This window comes from Zonotrichia albicollis, chromosome 1 (genome assembly GCF_047830755.1).
Source record: "Zonotrichia albicollis isolate bZonAlb1 chromosome 1, bZonAlb1.hap1, whole genome shotgun sequence".
Taxonomy (NCBI): Eukaryota; Metazoa; Chordata; class Aves; order Passeriformes; family Passerellidae; genus Zonotrichia; species Zonotrichia albicollis.
In genome coordinates, this window is record NC_133819.1 from 154,161,858 (window position 1) to 154,180,208 (window position 18,351).

At 56.0% G+C, this 18,351-nt stretch overlaps 1 protein-coding gene across 1 annotated transcript in view; it reads left to right on the top strand.

Annotated features, from left to right (window-relative positions):
* ARHGAP39 (Rho GTPase activating protein 39) overlaps positions 1-18,351 on the top strand; it is a 210,609-nt gene that overhangs the window by 183,710 nt on the left and 8,548 nt on the right. The window contains exons 8-13 of the mRNA XM_074558494.1: positions 3,249-3,448; positions 5,944-6,035; positions 6,122-6,291; positions 15,706-16,196; positions 16,425-17,332; positions 17,462-18,166. Coding sequence (XP_074414595.1) covers positions 3,249-3,448; positions 5,944-6,035; positions 6,122-6,291; positions 15,706-15,900 — 657 coding nt within the window. The 3' untranslated portion in view covers positions 15,901-16,196; positions 16,425-17,332; positions 17,462-18,166. The remainder of the gene's footprint in view (positions 1-3,248; positions 3,449-5,943; positions 6,036-6,121; positions 6,292-15,705; positions 16,197-16,424; positions 17,333-17,461; positions 18,167-18,351) is intronic.

Below are 18,351 nucleotides of genomic sequence, written 5' to 3' on the forward strand. Positions count from 1 at the left end.
AGGGAGGACCTTGTGGGAATTTTCTGAGGAACTTCTGGCGAACTTCTGGGATTCTTCTGGAGACCTCCTGAGGACTTTGTGGAGAACTCCTCGTGGGGAGCTTCTGGGAAGCATCTGGGGATCTTCTGGAGAACTTCTGGGAACTCCCTGAAGATTTCTGGAGACCACCTGGAAATTTTCTGCAGAGTTTCACCTTTAGGAGACCTCCTGGAAATGTTCTGGAAACTTCTTAAGGACCTTCTGTGGACCTTCTGAAGACGTTCCAGGGACCATCAGGAGATCTTCAGGAGACCTTCTGAGAACCTGGCAGGGAGGACCTTGTGGGAACTTTCTGAGGAACTTCTGGAGAACTTCTGGGAACCTTCTGGAGACCTCCTGAGGACTTTGTGGAGACCTCCTTGTGGGGAGCTTCTGGGAAGCATCTGGGGACCTTCTGGAGAACTTCTGGGAACCTTCTGGGAACCTTCTGGAAACCCTGAAAGGATCTTCTGGGCACCTCTTAAAACCCATCTGGGGATCTTCTGGAGAACTTCTGAGAACTCCCTGAAGACTTCTGGAGACCACCTGGTGTTCCAGAGACCACCAGGAGATCTTCAGGAGACCCCCTGAGAACCTGGCAGGGAGGACCTTGTGGGAATTTCCTAAGGAACTTCTGGGAACCTTCTGGGAACCTTCTGGAGATCTTCTGAGGACTTTGTGGAGACCTTTTAAGGACCTCCTGTGGATCTTCTGAAGACATCCTGGAGAGTGACCGAGGATCTTCTGGAGATGCTCTGGGAGCTCCCTGAAGATCTTGCAGGGACCTTCTGGAACCTTCTAAGGACCTTCAGGAGAACTCCTGGGAGTCCCCTGGAGACCTCTGAGGACCTTCTGGAGACCTTCTGGGGACCTTCTGGAGACCTTCTGGGGATTTTCCGGGGACTTTCTGAAGACATTCCAGAGACCATCTGGTGAACTTCAGGAGACCTTCTGGGAACTCTCTGGAGACCTCCTGGGACTTCTCTAAGGAACTTCTGGAGACCTTCTGGAAACCTTATGTGGAGGAACCTTCTGGGAGCTTTCTGAGGAACTTCTGGAGAACCTCTGGAAACTCTCTGGAGACCTTCTGGGACTAACCTAAGGAACTTCTGGAGACCTTCTGGAGACCTTATGGGGAGAGATCTTCTGGGAGCTTCTGAGGAACTCATGAAGAACTTCTGGAAACTCTCTGGAGATCTTCTGGGACTTATCTAAGGAACTTCTGGAGACCTTCTGGAAACCTTATGGGGAGGAACCTTCTGGGAACTTCTGAGGAACTCATGAAGAACCTCTGGAAACTCTCTGGAGATCTTCTGTGAAATTTCTGAGGAACTTCTGGAGACCTTCTGGAAACCTTATAGGGAGGGACCTTCTGAGGAACTCCTGGAGACCTTGTGGGAACTCTCTGGGGACCTCCTGGGAGCTTTCTAAGGAACTTCTGGAGACCTGGAAACTCTGGAGACCTTCTGGGAGCTTCCTGAGGAACTTCTGGAGACCTTCTGGAAACCTTATGGGGAGGAACCTTCTGGAAACTTCCTGAGGAACTTCTGGAGACCTTCTGGAAGCCCAGCACCGATGTTCAGCTTTCCAGAAGAATCCCAGAGTGGTGGCTCCTTCTCCTCCTGGACAAACCCATGGGTGGAGATCCTCCAGCGTGGCCGTGGTCCCACCAAGCTCCATGGATGGATGGATGGATCCATGGATGGATGGATGATGGATGGATCCATGGATGATGGATGGATGGATGGATGGATCTGGTTTCTTCTCCTGAGGTCACCTCAGTGGCCACCATCCACTGGGTTCCCTCAACTTCTCCTTTCTCCAAGTCCATGGAAATTTCTCCATGGTGGCCACCACAGCCATGGCAAGGTCTTGGTGGCACCATCCAGGTTCTCCTCGCTCCATGGCGGTTTCTCCATGGTGGCCACCAAAGTCATGGTGGGGTGTTGGTGGCACCATCCAGGTTCTTCTTGGTCCATGGAGGTTTCTCCATGGTGGCCACCAGAGTCATGGTGGGATCTTGGTGGCACCAAGAAGCTCCCAAGACAGTTCCTCCATGGTGGCCACCAAAGTCATGGCAGGGTCTTGGTGGCACCATCCAGGTTCTCCTCGCTCCTTGGAGGTTTCTCCATGGTGATCACCACAGTCATGGTGAGGTCTCGGTGGCACCAAGAAGCTCCCAAGATGTCTCCAAGTCCATGGAGGTTTCTCCATGGTGGCCACCACTCATGGGTCCCTCCAATTTCTCGCTCCATGGTGGCCACCACAGTCATGGTGAGGTCTCGGTGGCACCAGAAGCTCCCAAAATGTCTCCAAGTCCATGGAGGTTTCTCCATGGTGGCCACCACTCATGGGTCCCTCCAACTTCTCCTCGCTCCATGGTGGCCACCACAGTCATGGTGAGGTGTTGGTGGCACCAAGCTGCCAAGATGTCTCCAAGGCCATGGAGGTTTCTCCATGGTGACCACCAGTCATGGTGGGATCTTGGTGGCACCATCCAGGTTCTCCTCACTCCATGGCGGTTTCTCCATGGTGGCCACCAAAGGCTTTTGGCTCCTCCACCTTCCCCCCTCGCACGCTGGTGGAACCACCACACCCACGTGTCCTGGGACCCCACCACGAAGTTCCACCATGGAGCTCCACCACGAACCCCCACCACGGAGCTCCACCACGAAGCTCCACCACAGAGCTCCACCATGGAGCTCCACCACGGAGCTCCACCACGGAGCTCCACCACGAAGCCCCACCACGAAGCTCCACCATGGAGCTCCGTCACGAAGTTCCACCACGAAGCTCCCCACAGAGTTCCACCACGGAGCTCTACCATGAAGCTCCACCATGGAGCTCCACCACGAAGCCCCACCATGAAGCCCCACCACGAAGCTCCACCATGGAGCTCCACCACGAAGCCCCACCACGGAGCTCCACCATGGAGCTCCACCATGGAGCTCCACCATGAAGCCCCACCACGAAGCCCCACCATGGAGCTCCACCACGAAGCTCCACCACGAAGCTCCACCATGGAGCTCCACCATGGAGCTCCACCACGAAGCTCCACCACGGAGCTCCACCACGAAGCTCCACCATGGAGCTCCACCACGAAGCTCCACCATGGAGCTCCACCACGAACCCCCACCACGGAGCTCCATCACGGAGCTCCACCACACACGGGCGGTGGCTCCGAGCAGATCCCACCCGGAGCTCCACGCTGACCTGGGTTGTCCCTGCAGGGCCTGAAGAAGCCGAACCTGGAGGAGATCCGGCACGCCAAGAACGCCATCTTCAGCCCGTCCATGTTCGGCAGCTCGCTGCAGGAGATCGTGGCCATGCAGAAGGAGCGCTACCCCGACCGGCAGCTGCCCTGGGTGCAGACCCGGCTCTCCGAGGAGGTCCTGGCCCTCAACGGCGACCAGACCGAGGGCATCTTCAGGTAAAGCCACCCCACGCCCAGGGACACCTCGTGGTGCTGGTGGTGAGCTGGAGGTTCTCGAGAAGGTTGGGGGTTCTGGGGTGGTTCTGCGCTGGTGGGTGCTGGAAGGTCATGGGGGTTTGTTTGTGGTGGACAGCAAAGTTGTGGTGGGGTCTTGATGGTGCCATCAAGGTTCTTCTTGCTCTGTAGAGGTTTCTCCACGGCAGCCACCAAAGTGATGGTGAGGTGTTGGTGGCACCGTCCAGGTTCTCCTTGGTCCATGGAGGTTTCTCCATGGTGGCCACCACAGTCATGGTGGGGTCTTGGTGGCAACATCCACTGGGTTCCCTCAACTTCTTCTTCCTCCAAGGTCATGGGGATCGTTCGTGGTGGACACCAAAGTGATGGTGAGGTCTTGGTGGCACCAAGCAGGTTCTCCTAGGTCCATGGGGGTTCCTTCATGGTGGTGTCTTGGTGGCACCAAGCTCTCAAGATGTCTCCAAGGCCATGGGGGTTTGTTTGTGGTGGACAGCAAAGTGGTGGTGGAACCAGCCAGGTTCTCCTTGGTCCATGGGGGTTTTTCCATGGTGGCCACCACAGTCATGGTGGGGTCTTGGTGGCACCAAGCTCTCAAGATGTCTCCAAGGCCGTGGAGGTTTTTCCATGGTGGCCACCAGAGTGATGGTGAGGTCTTGGTGGTGCCATCAAGGTTCTCCTTGGTCCATGGGAGGTTTCTTCATGGTGGCCACCACAATCATGGTGGGATCTTGGTGGCACCAAGAAGCTCCCAAGACAGTTCCTCCATGGTGACCACCAAAGTCATGGTGGGGTCTTGGGGGTGCCATCAAGGTTCTCCTTGGTCCATGGGAGTTCCTTCATGGTGGCCACCACAGTCATGGTGGGGTCTTGGTGTCACCAAGCTCTCAAGATGTCTCCAAGGCCATGGGGGTTTGTTTGTGGTGGACAACAAAGTGGTGGTGAGGTCTTGGTGGTGCCATCAAGGTTCTCCTTGGTCCATGGAGGTTTCTCCATGGTGGCCACCACAGTCATGGTGAGGTCTTGGTGGCACCAAGGTCCCAAATCTGCTCCAAGGCCATGGAGGTTTCTCCATGGTGGCCACCACAGTCATGGTGAGGTCTTGGTGGCACCAAGCTCTCAAGATGTCTCCAAGGCCGTGGAGGTTTCTCCATGGTGGCCACCAAAGTGGTGGTGAGGTCTTGGTGGCACCGTCCAGGTTCTCCTTGCTCCATGGAGGTTCCTCCATGGTGGCCACCACAGTCATGGTGGGATCTTGGTGGCACCAAGAAGCTCCCAAGAAAGTTCCTCCATGGTGACCACCAAAGTCATGGTGGGGTCTTGGTGGTGCCATCGAGGTTCTTCTTGGTCCATGGGGGTTCCTTCATGGTGGCCACCACAGTCATGGCAAGGTCTTGGTGGCACCAAGGTCCCAAATCTGCTCCAAGGCCATGGGGTTTGTTTGTGGTGGACAACAAAGTGGTGGTGGGGTCTTGGTGGCGCCATCAAGGTTCTCCTTGGTCCATGGAGGTTTCTCCATGGTGGCCACCACAGTCATGGTGGGATCTTGGTGGCACCAAGGTCCCAAAGATATCTCCAAGGCCGTGGAGGTTTCTCCCTGATGTGCCCCAAGATGGGCTCCTGGTGGCACCAAGAAGCTCCCAAGATGGCTCCAAGACCATGGAGGTTTCTCCATGGTTGCCACCACAGCCATGGTGAGGTCCTGGTGGCTCCAACTCCCAAGATGTCTCCAAGGCCATGGAGGTTTTTCCATGGTGGCCACCAGTCATGGTGAGGTCTTGGTGGCACCAAGAAGCTCCCAAGATGTCTCCAAGGTCATGGAGGTTTTTTCCATGGAGGTCATGGCAAGATCTTGGTGGCACCAAGAAGCTCCCAAAACATCTCCAAGACCATGGAGGTTTCTCCATGGTGGCCACCACAGTCATGGTGGGGTCTTGGTGGCACCAAGGTCCCAGATCTGCTCCAGGGTCATGGGGGTTTGTTTGTGGTGGACAGAAAAGTGGTGGTGAGGTCTTGGTGGCACCAAGCTCTCAAGATGTCTCCAAGGCCATGGAGGTTTCTCCATGGTGGCCACCAAAGTGGTGGTGAGGTCTTGGTGGTGCCATCAAGGTTCTCCTTGGTCCATGGGGGTTCCTTCATGGTGGCCACCACAGCCATGGTGGTGTCTTGGTGGCACCAAGCTCTCAAGATGTCTCCAAGGCCATGGGGGTTGGTTTGTGGTGGACAACAAAGTGGTGGTGGGGTCTTGGTGGTGCCATCAAGGTTCTTCTTGGTCCACCATGGTGGCCACCAGAGTCGTGGTGGGATCTTGGTGGCACCAAGGTCCCAGAACACCTCCAAGGCCATGGAGGTTTCTCCATGGTGGCCACCACAGTCATGGTGGGGTCATGGTGGCCCCCACCATCTCCACGCCCAGCTGACGTCCCCACCAGGTTCTCCACCGGTCCCACCCCACCACCCCCTCCATCCCATCTCCACAGGGTCCCCGGTGACATCGACGAGGTCAACGCCCTCAAGCTCCAGGTGGACCAGTGGAAGATCCCCACCGGCCTGGAGGACCCGCACGTTCCCGGTAGGACCTGGTGGGCTTTGTTGGGTGGTGGGACCTCCACACCTTCCCGGTGGCAGGAGGTCCTCACGGTGGGTTGTCCTCTGCAGCGTCGCTGCTGAAGCTGTGGTACCGCGAGCTGGAGGAGCCGCTGATCCCGCACGAGTTCTACGAGCGCTGCATCTCCCACTACGAGAGCCCCGAGGCCGCCGTGGCCGTGGTGCAGGCGCTGCCCCGCATCAACAGGATGGTGCTCTGCTACCTCATCCGCTTCCTCCAGGTGCCCGCGGGGACCTTCTGGTGGGACGGGACCTGAGGGTGGCACCGGGTGTCCTCACGTGGTTATGGGGTCTCCAAGGCCATGGCTTCCATTTCTGGTCGGCCACCTCGTAGGTTGGTGCTCGTGGGTTCTTCTCCTGAGGTGGGTTTGGGTTCTTGGAGGTCACCATGAGAAGAACCGGGAGTTCCACCAATCCCATCATTTCCAACTTTCCACTCCCACCCCATGGGTTGGTGCTCCTGGTTCCTTCTCCTGAGGTGGGTTTGGGTTCTTCGAGGTCATCATGAGAAGAACCAGGAGTTCCACCAAGCCCATGGCTTCCATTTCCTGTCGGCCACCCCATGGGTTGGTGCTCCTGGGTCCTTCTCCTGAGGTGGGTTTGGGTTCTTCGAGGTCACCATGAGAGGAACCGTGAGTTTCATCAATCCCATCACTTTCGTTTTCCTTCTACCGTTCCATGACTTTGCCCATCTTCTCCATCTTCCTCCTTCCATTCCATGGGTTGGTGCTCCTGGTTCCTCCTCCTGAGGTGGGTTTGGGTTCTCCAACTTCACCCCATGGTGACCCCATCATGCTCAAGAACCGGGATTTCCATGAACCCTGTCACCTCCATCTTTTTCCTCCCACTCCATGGGTTGGTGCCCCTGGTGACCTCCTGGTTCCTTCTCCTGACGTGGGTTTGGGTTCTCCACCTTCACCTCATGGTGACACGAGAACCAAGAGTTCCACCAACCCCATCATCTCCATCTCCCTTCTACCACCCCAGGGGTTGGTGCTCCTGGTTCCTTCTCCTGAGGTGGGTTTGGGTTCACCTCAAGAAGAACCAGGAGTTCCACCAACCCCATCACTTCAATCTCCTTTCTACCACTCCATGAGTTGGTGCTCCTGGTGACCTCCTGGTTCCTTTTCTTGACGTGGTTTTGGGTTCTCCAAGGTTTCCATGAGAACAACCGGGAGTTCCACCAACCCCATCACCTCCATCCTTCTCCCCTTCCATGAGATCCTGGTGACCTCCTGGTTCCTTCTCCTGACGTGGGTTTGGGTTCTCCAACTTCATCTCATGGTGACACGAGAACCAAGAGTTCCACCAACCCCATCATCTCCATTTCCCTTCTACCACCCCATGGGTTGGTGCTCCTGGGTCCTCCTCCTGAGGTGGGTTTTGGTTCTTTGAGGTCACCATGAGAAGAACTGAGAGTTTCACCAATCCCATCATTTCCAACTTTCTATTCTCATTCTATGGGTTGGTGCTCCTGGTTCCTTCTCCTGAGGTGGGTTTGGGTTCACCATGAGAAGAACCGAGAGTTCCACCAATCCCATCACTTCTATCTGCTTTCCACCACCCCATGAGTTCATGCCCCTGGTGACCTCCTGGTTCCTTCTCCTGAGGCGGTTTTGGGTTCTCCACCTTCACCTCATGGTGACACGAGAACCAAGAGTTCCACCAACCCCATCATCTCCATTTCCCTTCTACCACCCCATGACTTTGTACTCCTGGGTCCTCCTTCTGAGGTGGGTTTGGGTTCTTCGAGGTCATCATGAGAGGAACCGGGAGTTCCACCAATCCCATGGCTTCCGTTTTCCTTCTACTGTTCCATGACTTTGCCCATCTTCTCCATCTTTTTCCTCCCACCCCATGGGTTGGTGCTCCTGGTTCCTCCTCCTGAGGTGGGTTTGGCTTCTCCAACTTCATCTCATGGTGACACGAGAACCAGGAGTTCCACCAACCCCATCATCTCCATTTCCCTTCTACCACCCCATGGGTTGGTGCTCCTGGTTCCTCCTTCTGAGGTGGGATTGGGTTCTTCGAGGTCACCATGAGAAGAACCGGGAGTTTCACCAATCCCAGCACTTCCAGCTTTCCACTCCCACCCCATGGGTTGGTGCTCCTGGGTCCTTCTCCTGAGGTGGGTTTGGGTTCACCATGAGAAGAACCGGGAGTTCCACCAACCCCATCACTTCAATCTCCTTTCTACCACTCCATGAGTTGGTGCTCCTGGTGACCCCCTGGTTCCTCCTCCTGAGGTGGGATTGGGTTCTTTGAGGTCACCATGAGAGGAACCGTGAGTTTCATCAACCCCATCACTTTCGTTTTCCTTCTACCGTTCCATAACTTTGCCCATCTTCTCCATCTTCCTCCTTCCATTCCATGGGTTGGTGCTCCTGGTTCCTTCTCCTGAGGTGGTTTTGGGTTCTTCGAGGTCACCATGAGAGGAACCGTGAGTTTCATTAATCCCATCACTTCTGTTTTCCTTCTACCGTTCCATGACTTTGCCCATCTTCTCCATCTTCCTCCTTCCATTCCATGGGTTGGTGCTCCTGGTTCCTTCTCCTGAGGTGGGTTTGGGTTCTCCAACTTCACCCCATGGTGACCCCATCATGCTCAAGAACCAGGAGTTCCATGAACCCTGTCACCTCCATTTTTCTCCTTCCATTCCATGGGTTGGTGCCCCTGGTGACCTCCTGGTTCCTGTTCTTGAGGTGGTTTTGGGTTCTGCAAGGTCACCCTGAGAACAACCGGGAGTTCCACCAACCCCATCACCTCCATCCTTCTCCCCTTCCATGAGATCCTGGTGACCTCCTGGTTCTTTCTGAGGTACTTTTGGGTTCTCCAACTTCATCCCATGGTGACACGAGAACCAAGAGTTCCACCAATCCCATCATCTCCATTTCCCTTCTACCTCCCCATGGGTTGGTGCTCCTGGTTCCTCCTTCTGAGGTGGGTTTGGGTTCACCATGAGAAGAACCAGGAGTTCCACCAATCCCATCACTTCTATCTGCTTTCCACCACTCCATGAGTTGGTGCTCCTGGTGACCTCCAGGTCTGGTTCCTTCTCCTGACGTGGTTTTGGGTTCTCCAACTTCACCCCATGGTGACCCCATCATGCTCAAGAACCGGGAGTTCCATGAACCCCATCACCTCCATCTCCTCCTTCCTCCCCATGGGTTGGTGCCCCTGGTGACCTCCTGGTTCCTTTTCTTGAGGTGGTTTGGGGTTCTCCAAGGTTTCCATGAGAACAACCGGGAGTTCCACCAACCCCATCACCTCCATCCTTCTCCCCTTCCATGAGATCCTGGTGACCTCCTGGTTCCTTCTCCTGAGGTGGGTTTGGGTTCTTCGAGGTCACCATGAGAGGAACCGGGAGTTCCACCAATCCCATCACTTCAATCTCCTTTCTACCACCCCATGAGTTGGTGCTCCTGGTGACCTCCTGGTTCCTTCTCCTGAGGTGGTTTTGGGTTCTTCGAGGTCACCATGAGAGGAACCGGGAGTTCCACCAACCCCATCACTTCCGTTTTCCTTCTACCGTTCCATGACTTTGCCCATCTTCTCCATCTCCTCCTTCCATTCCAGGGGTTGGTGCTCTTGGTTCCTCCTCCTGAGGTGGTTTGGGTTCTCCAACTTCACCCCATGGTGACCCCATCATGCTCAAGAACCAGGATTTCCATGAATCCTGTCATCTCCATCTTCCTCCTCCCATTCCATGGCTTGGTGCTCCTGGTTCCTTCTCCTGAGGTGGGTTTGGGTTCTCCAAGGTTTCCATGAGAAGAACCAGGAGTTCCACCAACCCATCACCTCCATCATCCTTCTCCATCCACCCCATGGCTTGGTTCTCCTGGTGACCTCCAGGTCTGGTTCCTTCTCCTGAGGTGTTTTTGGCTTCTCTGTGGTCACCACAAGATGAAGAACCACGTCCACCTGGTGTCCCACCACGCCCTTGACCTCCCCCTTTCTTCTCCCACCCCATGGCTTGGTTCTCCTGGTGACCTCCAGGTTGGTTCTCCTGGTGATCTCTAGGTCTGGTTCCTTCTCCTGAGGTGTTTTTGGCTTCTCTGTGGTCACCACGTGGTGAAGAATCATGGTGTCCACCTGGTGTCCCACCACGCCGTTGACCTCCCCCTTTCTCCTCCCACCCCATGGGTTGGTGCTCCTGGTTCCTTCTCCTGAGGTGGTTTTGGGTTCTCCAAGGTTTCCATGAGAAGAACCAGGAGTTCCACCAACCCATCATCTCCATCCATCCCATGGCTTGGTTCTCCTGGTGACCTCCAGGTCTGGTTCCTTCTCCTGAGGTGCTTTTGGCTTCTCTGTGGTCACCACGTGGTGAAGAACCACATCCACCTGGTGTCCCACCACGCCCTTGACCTCCCTATTTCTTCTCCTATTCCATGGCTTGGTGCTCCTGGTGACCTCCAGGTCTGGTTCCTTCTCCTGAGGTGGTTTTGGGCTCTCCAAGGTCACCATGAGAAGAACCAGGAGTTCCACCAACCCATCCACCTCCATCTTCCTCCCACCCCATGGCTTGGTTCTCCTGGTGACCTCCTGGCTCCTTGGCTTCTCTGTGGTCACCACGTGGTGAAGAACCGTGTCCACCTGGTGTCCCACCACGCCCTTGACCTCCCCCTTTCTCCTCCCACCCCATGGCTTGGTGCTCCTGGTTCCTTCTCCTGAGGTGCTTTTGGGTTCTCCAAGGTTTCCATGAGAAGAACCAGGAGTTCCACCAACCCATCATCTCCTCCCACCCCATGGCTTGGTTCTCCTGGTGACCTCCAGGTCTGGTTCCTTCTCCTGATGTGGTTTTGAGTTCTCCAAGGTCACCATGAGAAGAACCAGGAGTTCCACCAACCCATCACCTCCATCTTCTTCCTCCATCCACCCTGTGAGTTCATACTCCTGGTGACCTCCTGGTTCCTTGGCTTCTCTGTGGTCACCACAAGATGAAGAACCATGTCCACCTGGTGTCCCACCACCCCCTTGACCTCCATCTTTCTCCTCCCACCCCATGGGTTGGATCTCCTGGTGACCTCCAGGTCTGGTTCCTTCTCCTGAGGTGCTCTTGGCTTCTCTGTGGTCACCACGTGGTGAAGAACCACGTCCACCTGGTGTCCCACCACCCCCTTGACCTCCATCTTTCTCCTCCCACCCCATGGGTTGGTGCTCCTGGTTCCTTCTCCTGAGGTGGCTTTGGGTTCTCCAAGGTTTCCATAACAAGAACCAGGAGTTCCACCAACCCATCATCTCCATCGTCCTCCATCCACCCCGTGGCTTGGTTCTCCTGGTGACCTCCTGGTTCCTTCTCCTGAGGTGGTTTTGGGTTCTCCAAGGTCTCCAAGAGAAGAACCAGTAGTTCCACCAACCCCATCACCTCCATCCTCCCCATGGCTTGGTTCTCCTGGTGACCTCCAGGCTTGGTTCTCCTGGTGACCTCCAGGTCTGGTTCCTTCTCCTGAGGTGGCTTTGGCTTCTCTGTGGTCACCACGTGGTGAAGAACCACGTCCACCTGGTGTCCCACCACCCCCTTGACCTCCATCTTCCTCCATTCACCCCATGGCTTGGTGCTCCTGGTGACCTCCAGGTCTGGTTCCTTCTCCTGACGTGGTTTTGGGTTCTCCAAGGTCTCCATGAGAAGAACCAGGAGTTCCACCAACCCATCATCTCCATCTTCCTCCATCCTCCCCATGGCTTGGTTCTCTGGGTGACCTCCAGGTGTGGTTCCTTCTCCTGAGGTGATTTTGAGCTCTTCAAGGTCACCATGAGAAGAACCAGGAGTTCCACCAACCCATCATCTCCATCTTCCTCCATCCACCCCATGGCTTGGTTCTCCTGGTGACCTCCAGGTCTGGTTCCTTCTCCTGAGGTGCTCTTGGCTTCTCTGTGGTCACCATGTGGTGAAGAACCACGTCCACCTGGTGTCCCACCACGCCCTTGACCTCCACTTTTCTCCTCCTATTCCATGGGTTAGTTCTCCTGGTGACCTCCAGGTCTGGTTCCTTCTCCTGAGGTGCTTTTGGGTTCTCCAAGGTCACCAGGAGAAGAACCAGGAGTTCCACCAACCCATCATCTCCATCCTCCCCATGGCTTGGTTCTCCTGGTGACTTCCAGGCTTGGTTCTCCTGGTGACCTTTAAGTCTGGTTCCTTCTCCTGAGGTGCTCTTGGCTTCTCTGTGGTCACCACGTGGTGAAGAACCACGTCCACCTGGTGTCCCACCACGCCGTGACCTCGCCCTTTCTCCTCCCACCCCATGGGTTGGTGCTCCTGGTTCCTTCTCCTGAGGTGCTTTTGGGTTCTCCAAGGTTTCCATGAGAAGAACCAGGAGTTCCACCAACCCATCATCTCCATCATCCTTCTCCATCCCATGGGTTGGTGCTCCTGGTTCCTTCTCCTGAGGTGGTTTTGGGTTCTCCAAGGTTTCCATAACAAGAACCAGGAGTTCCACCAACCCATCATCTCCATCGTCCTCCATCCACCCCGTGGCTTGGTTCTCCTGGTGACCTCCAGGTCTGGTTCCTTCTCCTGAGGTGTTTTTGGCTTCTCTGTGGTCACCACGTGGTGAAGAACCATGTCCACCTGGTGTCCCACCACGCCCTTGACCTCCCCCTTTCTTCTCCTATTCCATGGCTTGGTACTCCTGGTGACCTCCAGGTCTGGTTCCTTCTCCTGAGGTGTTTTTGGGTTCTCCAAGGTCACCATGAGAAGAACCAGGAGTTCCACCAACTCCATCACCTCCATCTTCCTCCCACCCCATGGCTTGGTTCTCCTGGTGACCTCCTGGTTCCTTGGCTTCTCTGTGGTCACCACGTGGTGAAGAACCGTGTCCACCTGGTGTCCCACCACCCCCTTGACCTCCATCTTTCTCCTCCTATTCCATGGCTTGGTGCTCCTGGTTCCTTCTCCTGAGGTGCTTTTGGGTTCTCCAAGGTTTCCATGAGAAGAACCAAGAGTTCCACCAACCCCATCACCTCCATCGTCCTCCATCCACCCCATGGCTTGGTTCTCCTGGTGACCTCCAGGTCTGGTTCCTTCTCCTGAGGTGCTTTTGGCTTCTCTGTGGTCACCACAAGATGAAGAACCACGTCCACCTGGTGTCCCACCACCCCCTTGACCTCCATCTTCCTTCATCCACCCCATGGGTTGGTGCTCCTGGTTCCTTCTCCTGAGGTGGTTTTGGACTTCTCAAGGTCACCATGAGAAGAACCAGGAGTTCCACCAACCCATCATCTCCATCCACCCCATGGGTTGGTTCTCCTGGTGACCTCCAGGTCTGGTTCCTTCTCCTGAGGTGCTTTTGGGTTCTCCAAGGTTTCCATAAGAAGAACCAGGAGTTCCACCAACCCATTTTTTCTATCATCCTTCTCCATCCCATGGGTTGGTGCTCCTGGTTCCTTCTCCTGAGGTGTTTTTGGCTTCTCTGTGGTCACCACGTGGTGAAGAACCATGTCCACCTGGTGTCCCACCACCCCCTTGACCTCCATCTTCCTCCATCCACCCCATGGCTTGGTTCTCCTGGTGACCTCCAGGTCTGGTTCCTTCTCCTGAGGTGATTTTGAGTTCTCCAAGGTCACCATGAGACGAACCAGGAGTTCCACCAACCCATCCACCTCCATCTTCCTCCCACCCCATGCGTTCATGCCCCTGGTGACCTCCTGGTTCCTTCTCCTGAGGTGGTTTTGGGTTCTCCAAGGTTTCCATGAGAAGAACCAGGAGTTCCACCAACCCATCATCTCCATCCACCCCATGGCTTGGTTCTCCTGGTGACCTCCAGGTCTGGTTCCTTCTCCTGAGGTGCTCTTGGCTTCTCTGTGGTCACCACAAGATGAAGAACCATGTCCACTTGGTGTCCTACCACCCCCTTGACCTCCATCTTTCTCCTCCCACCCCAAGGGTTGGTGCTCCTGGTTCCTTCTCCTGAGGTGGGTTTGGGTTCTCCAAGGTTTCCATGAGAAGAACCAAGAGTTCCACCAACCCATCATCTCCATCTTCCTCCATCCACCCCATGGCTTGGTTCTCCTGGTGACCTCCTGGTGTGGTTCCTTCTCCTGAGGTGCTTTTGGGTTCTCCAAAGTTTCCATGAGAAGAACCAAGAGTTCCACCAACCCCATCACCTCCATCATCCTTCTCCACCCCGTGGGTTGGAGCTCCTGGTGACCTCCTGGTTCCTTGAGGTGGCTTTGGCTTCTCTGTGGTCACCACATGCTGAAGGTCCAACCCCACCTGGTGTCCCACCACGCCCTTGACCTCCACCTTTCTCCTCCCACCCCATGGCTTGGTTCTCCTGGTGACCTCCAGGTCTGGTTCCTTCTCCTGAGGTGCTCTTGGCTTCTCTGTGGTCACCACGTGATGAAGAACCACGTCCACCTGGTGTCCCATCACGCCCTTGACCTCGCTCTTTCTCCTCCCACCCCATGGGTTGGTGCTCCTGGTTCCTTCTCCTGACGTGGTTTTGAGTTCTCCAAGGTTTCCATGAGAAGAACCAGGAGTTCCACCAACCCATCATCTCCATCATCCTTCTCCACCCCGTGGCTTGGTTCTCCTGGTGACCTCCAGGTTGGTTCTCCTGGTGATCTCCAGGTCTGGTTCCTTCTCCTGAGGTGTTTTTGGCTTCTCTGTGGTCACCACGTGGTGAAGAACCACGTCCACCTGGTGTCCCACCACCCCCTTGACCTCCCCCTTTCTCCTCCCTCCCCATGGGTTGGTGCTCCTGGTTCCTTCTCCTGAGGTGGTTTTGGGTTCTCCAAGGTCTCCATGAGAAGAACCAGGAGTTCCACCAACCCATCATCTCCATCTTCCTCCATCCTCCCCATGGCTTGGTTCTCCTGGTGACCTCCTGGTTCCTTCTCCTGAGGTGGTTTTGGGTTCTCCAAGGTCTCCAAGAGAAGAACCAGGAGTTCCACCAACCCCATCATCTCCATCCTCCCCATGGCTTGGTTCTCCTGGTGACCTCCAGGTCTGGTTCCTTCTCCTGAGGTGTTTTTGGCTTCTCTGTGGTCACCACGTGGTGAAGAACCGTGTCCACCTGGTGTCCCACCACCCCCTTGACCTCCATCTTTCTCCTCCCACCCCATGGGTTGGTGCTCCTGGTTCCTTCTCCTGAGGTGCTTTTGGGTTCTCCAAGGTCTCCATGAGAAGAACCAGGAGTTCCACCAACCCCATCACTTCCATCTTCCTCCCACCCCATGGCTTGGTTCTCCTGGTGACCTCCTGGTTCCTTCTCCTGAGGTGGTTTTGGGTTCTCCAAGGTCACCAGGAGAAGAACCAGGAGTTCCACCAACCCATCATCTCCATCCTCCCCATGGCTTGGTTCTCCTGGTGACTTCCAGGCTTGGTTCTCCTGGTGACTTCCAGGCTTGGTTCTCCTGGTGACTTCCAGGCTTGGTTCTCCGGGTGACCTCCAGGTCTGGTTCCTTCTCCTGAGGTGGTTTTGGGTTCTCCAAGGTTTCCATGAGAAGCACCAGGAGTTCCACCAACCCATCATCTCCATCCACCCCATGGCTTGGTTCTCCTGGTGACCTCCAGGTCTGGTTCCTTCTCCTGAGGTGTTTTTGGCTTCTCTGTGGTCACCACGTGGTGAATGTCCAACTCCACCTGGTGTCCCACCACCCCCTTGACCTCCATCTTTCTCCTGGACCTCCTGCAGGTGTTCGTGCAGCCGGCCAACGTGGCGGTGACCAAGATGGACGTGAACAACCTGGCCATGGTGATGGCGCCCAACTGCCTGCGCTGCCGCTCGGACGACCCGCGCGTCATCTTCGAGAACACGCGCAAGGAGATGTCCTTCATCCGCGTCCTCATCCAGCACCTGGACACCAGCTTCATGGAGGGCGTCCTATAGCGGCCACCCCACCCCACCCCACCCCACCCCACCCCAGCCCAGCCCACGCTGTCCCCTGCCAGGGCCGCCGGCACCACGTGGTGGCACCTCTGCGCCAGGAACAGCAGGTTCCTCACCATGTGGTGGCACCCATCTACACCAGGAACACCAGGAGGTTCCTCACCACGTGGGGAGATCCATCTCCACCAGGAACAGGAGGTTCCTCACCACGTGGTGGCACCCATCTACACCAGGAACAGGAGGTCCATGAGGTTCTTCACCACATGGGGAGATCCATCTCCACCAGGAACCAGGAGGTTCATGAGGTTCTTCACCACATGGGGAGATCCATCTCCACCAGGAACAGGAGGTTCTTCACCATGTCGTGAGATCCATCTACACCAGGAACAGGAGGTTCCTAACCATGGGGGGAGATCCATCTCCACCAGGAACCAGGAGGTTCTCCATCACGTGGTGGCACCTCTGCGCCAGGAACAGCAGGTTCCTCACCACAGGGGGAGATCCATCTAGACCAGGAACCGCAGGTTCTCCACCACGTGGTGGCACCTCTGCGCCAGGAACAGCAGGTTCCTCACCACGTGGTGGCACCCATCTCCACCAGGAACCTGGAGGTTCTTCACCATGTCGTGAGATCCATCTCCACCAGGAGCAGCAGGTTCCTCACCACGTGGCGAGATCCATCTCCACCAAGAACTGGGAGGTTCATGAGGTTCTCCGCCACGTGGTGAGATCCATCTCCACCAGGAACAGGAGGTTCCTCACCACGTGGTGGCACCCATCTACACCAGGAACCAGGAGGTTCTCCACCACGCGGTGGCACCTCTGCGCCAGGAGCAGCAGGTTCCTCACCACGGGGGGAGATCCATCTCCACCAGGAGGTTCTCCACCACGTGGTGGCACCTCTGCGCCAGGAACAGCAGGTTCCTCACCACGGGGGGAGATCCATCTCCACCAGGAACACCAGGAGGTCTCCACCACGTGGTGGCACCTCTGCGCCAGGAGCAGCAGGTTCCTCACCACGTGGTGGCACCCATCTCCACCAGGAACAGGAGGTCCATATGAGGTTCCTCACCACGTGGTGGCATCCATCTCCACCAGGAACACCAGGAGGTTCTTCACCACGTGTGGCACCCATCTCCACCAGGAACCAGGAGGTTCCTCACCACGTAGGGAGATCCATCTCCACCAGGAACAGCAGGAGGTTCTCCACCACGTGGTGGCACCTCTGCACCAGGAGCAGCAGGTTCCTCACCACGTGGTGGCACCCATCTCCACCAGGAACCAGGAGGTTCTTCACCATATGGTGAGATCCATCTCCACCAGGAGCAGCAGATTCCTCACCACGTGGGGAGATCCATCTCCACCAAGAAACAGGAGGTCCATATGAGGTTCTTCACCACATGGGGAGATCCATCTCCATCAGGAACAGGAGGTTCTCCACCACGTGGTGGCACCTCTGCGCCAGGAGCAGCAGGTTCCTCACCACATGGGGAGATCCATCTCCACCAGGAACAGGAGGTCTCCATCATGTGGTGAGCTCCATCTCCATCAGGAACAGGAGGTCCATGAGGTTCTCCACCACGTGGGGAGATCCATCTCCACTGAGATCCCTGAGCTCCATCTCCACCAAGAACCTGGAGGTCCATGTGGTGAGCTCTATGTCCACCAAGAACCTGGAGGTCCGTGAGGTTCTTCACCACGTGGGGAGATCCATCTACACCAGGAACAGGAGGTCCATGAGGTTCTTCACCATGTTGTGAGTTCCATCTCCACTGAGATCCCTGAGATCCATCTCCACCAAGAACCTGGAGGTTTGTGAGGTTCTTCACTGTGTGGTGAGCTCCATGTCCACCAAGAAACAGGAGGTCCATGAGGTTCTTCACTGAGAACCAGGAGGTCCGTGAGGTTCTCCACCACCTGGTGAGCTCCATCTACACCAAAAACCTGGAGGTCCATGAGGTTCTTCACCATGTGGTGAGCCCCATCTCCACCAAGGAGCAGGAGATCCATGAGGTTCTCCAACCTCACCACGTGGTGAGTTCCATCTACACCAAGAACCTGGAGGTCCATGAGGTTCTCCACCATGTGGTGAGCTCCATCTTCACTGAGAAGGTGCAGGTCCATGAGGTTCTGGACCATGTGGTGAGCTCCATCTCCACCAAGAACCCTGAGGTCCATGTGGTGAGCTCCATCTCCACCAAGGAGCAGGAGATCCATGTGGTTCTTCACTGCATGGTGAGCTCCCATCTCCACCAAGAACCTGGAGGTCCATGAGGTTCTCCACCACGTGGTGAGCTCCATCTCCACCAAGGAGCAGGAGATCCATGAGGTTCTTCAACTTCACCATGCAGTGAACTCCATCTCCACCAAGAACCTGGTGGTCTGTGAAGTTCTCCACGACATGGTGAGCTCCATGTCCACCAAGAACCAGGAGCTCCATGAGGTTCTCCA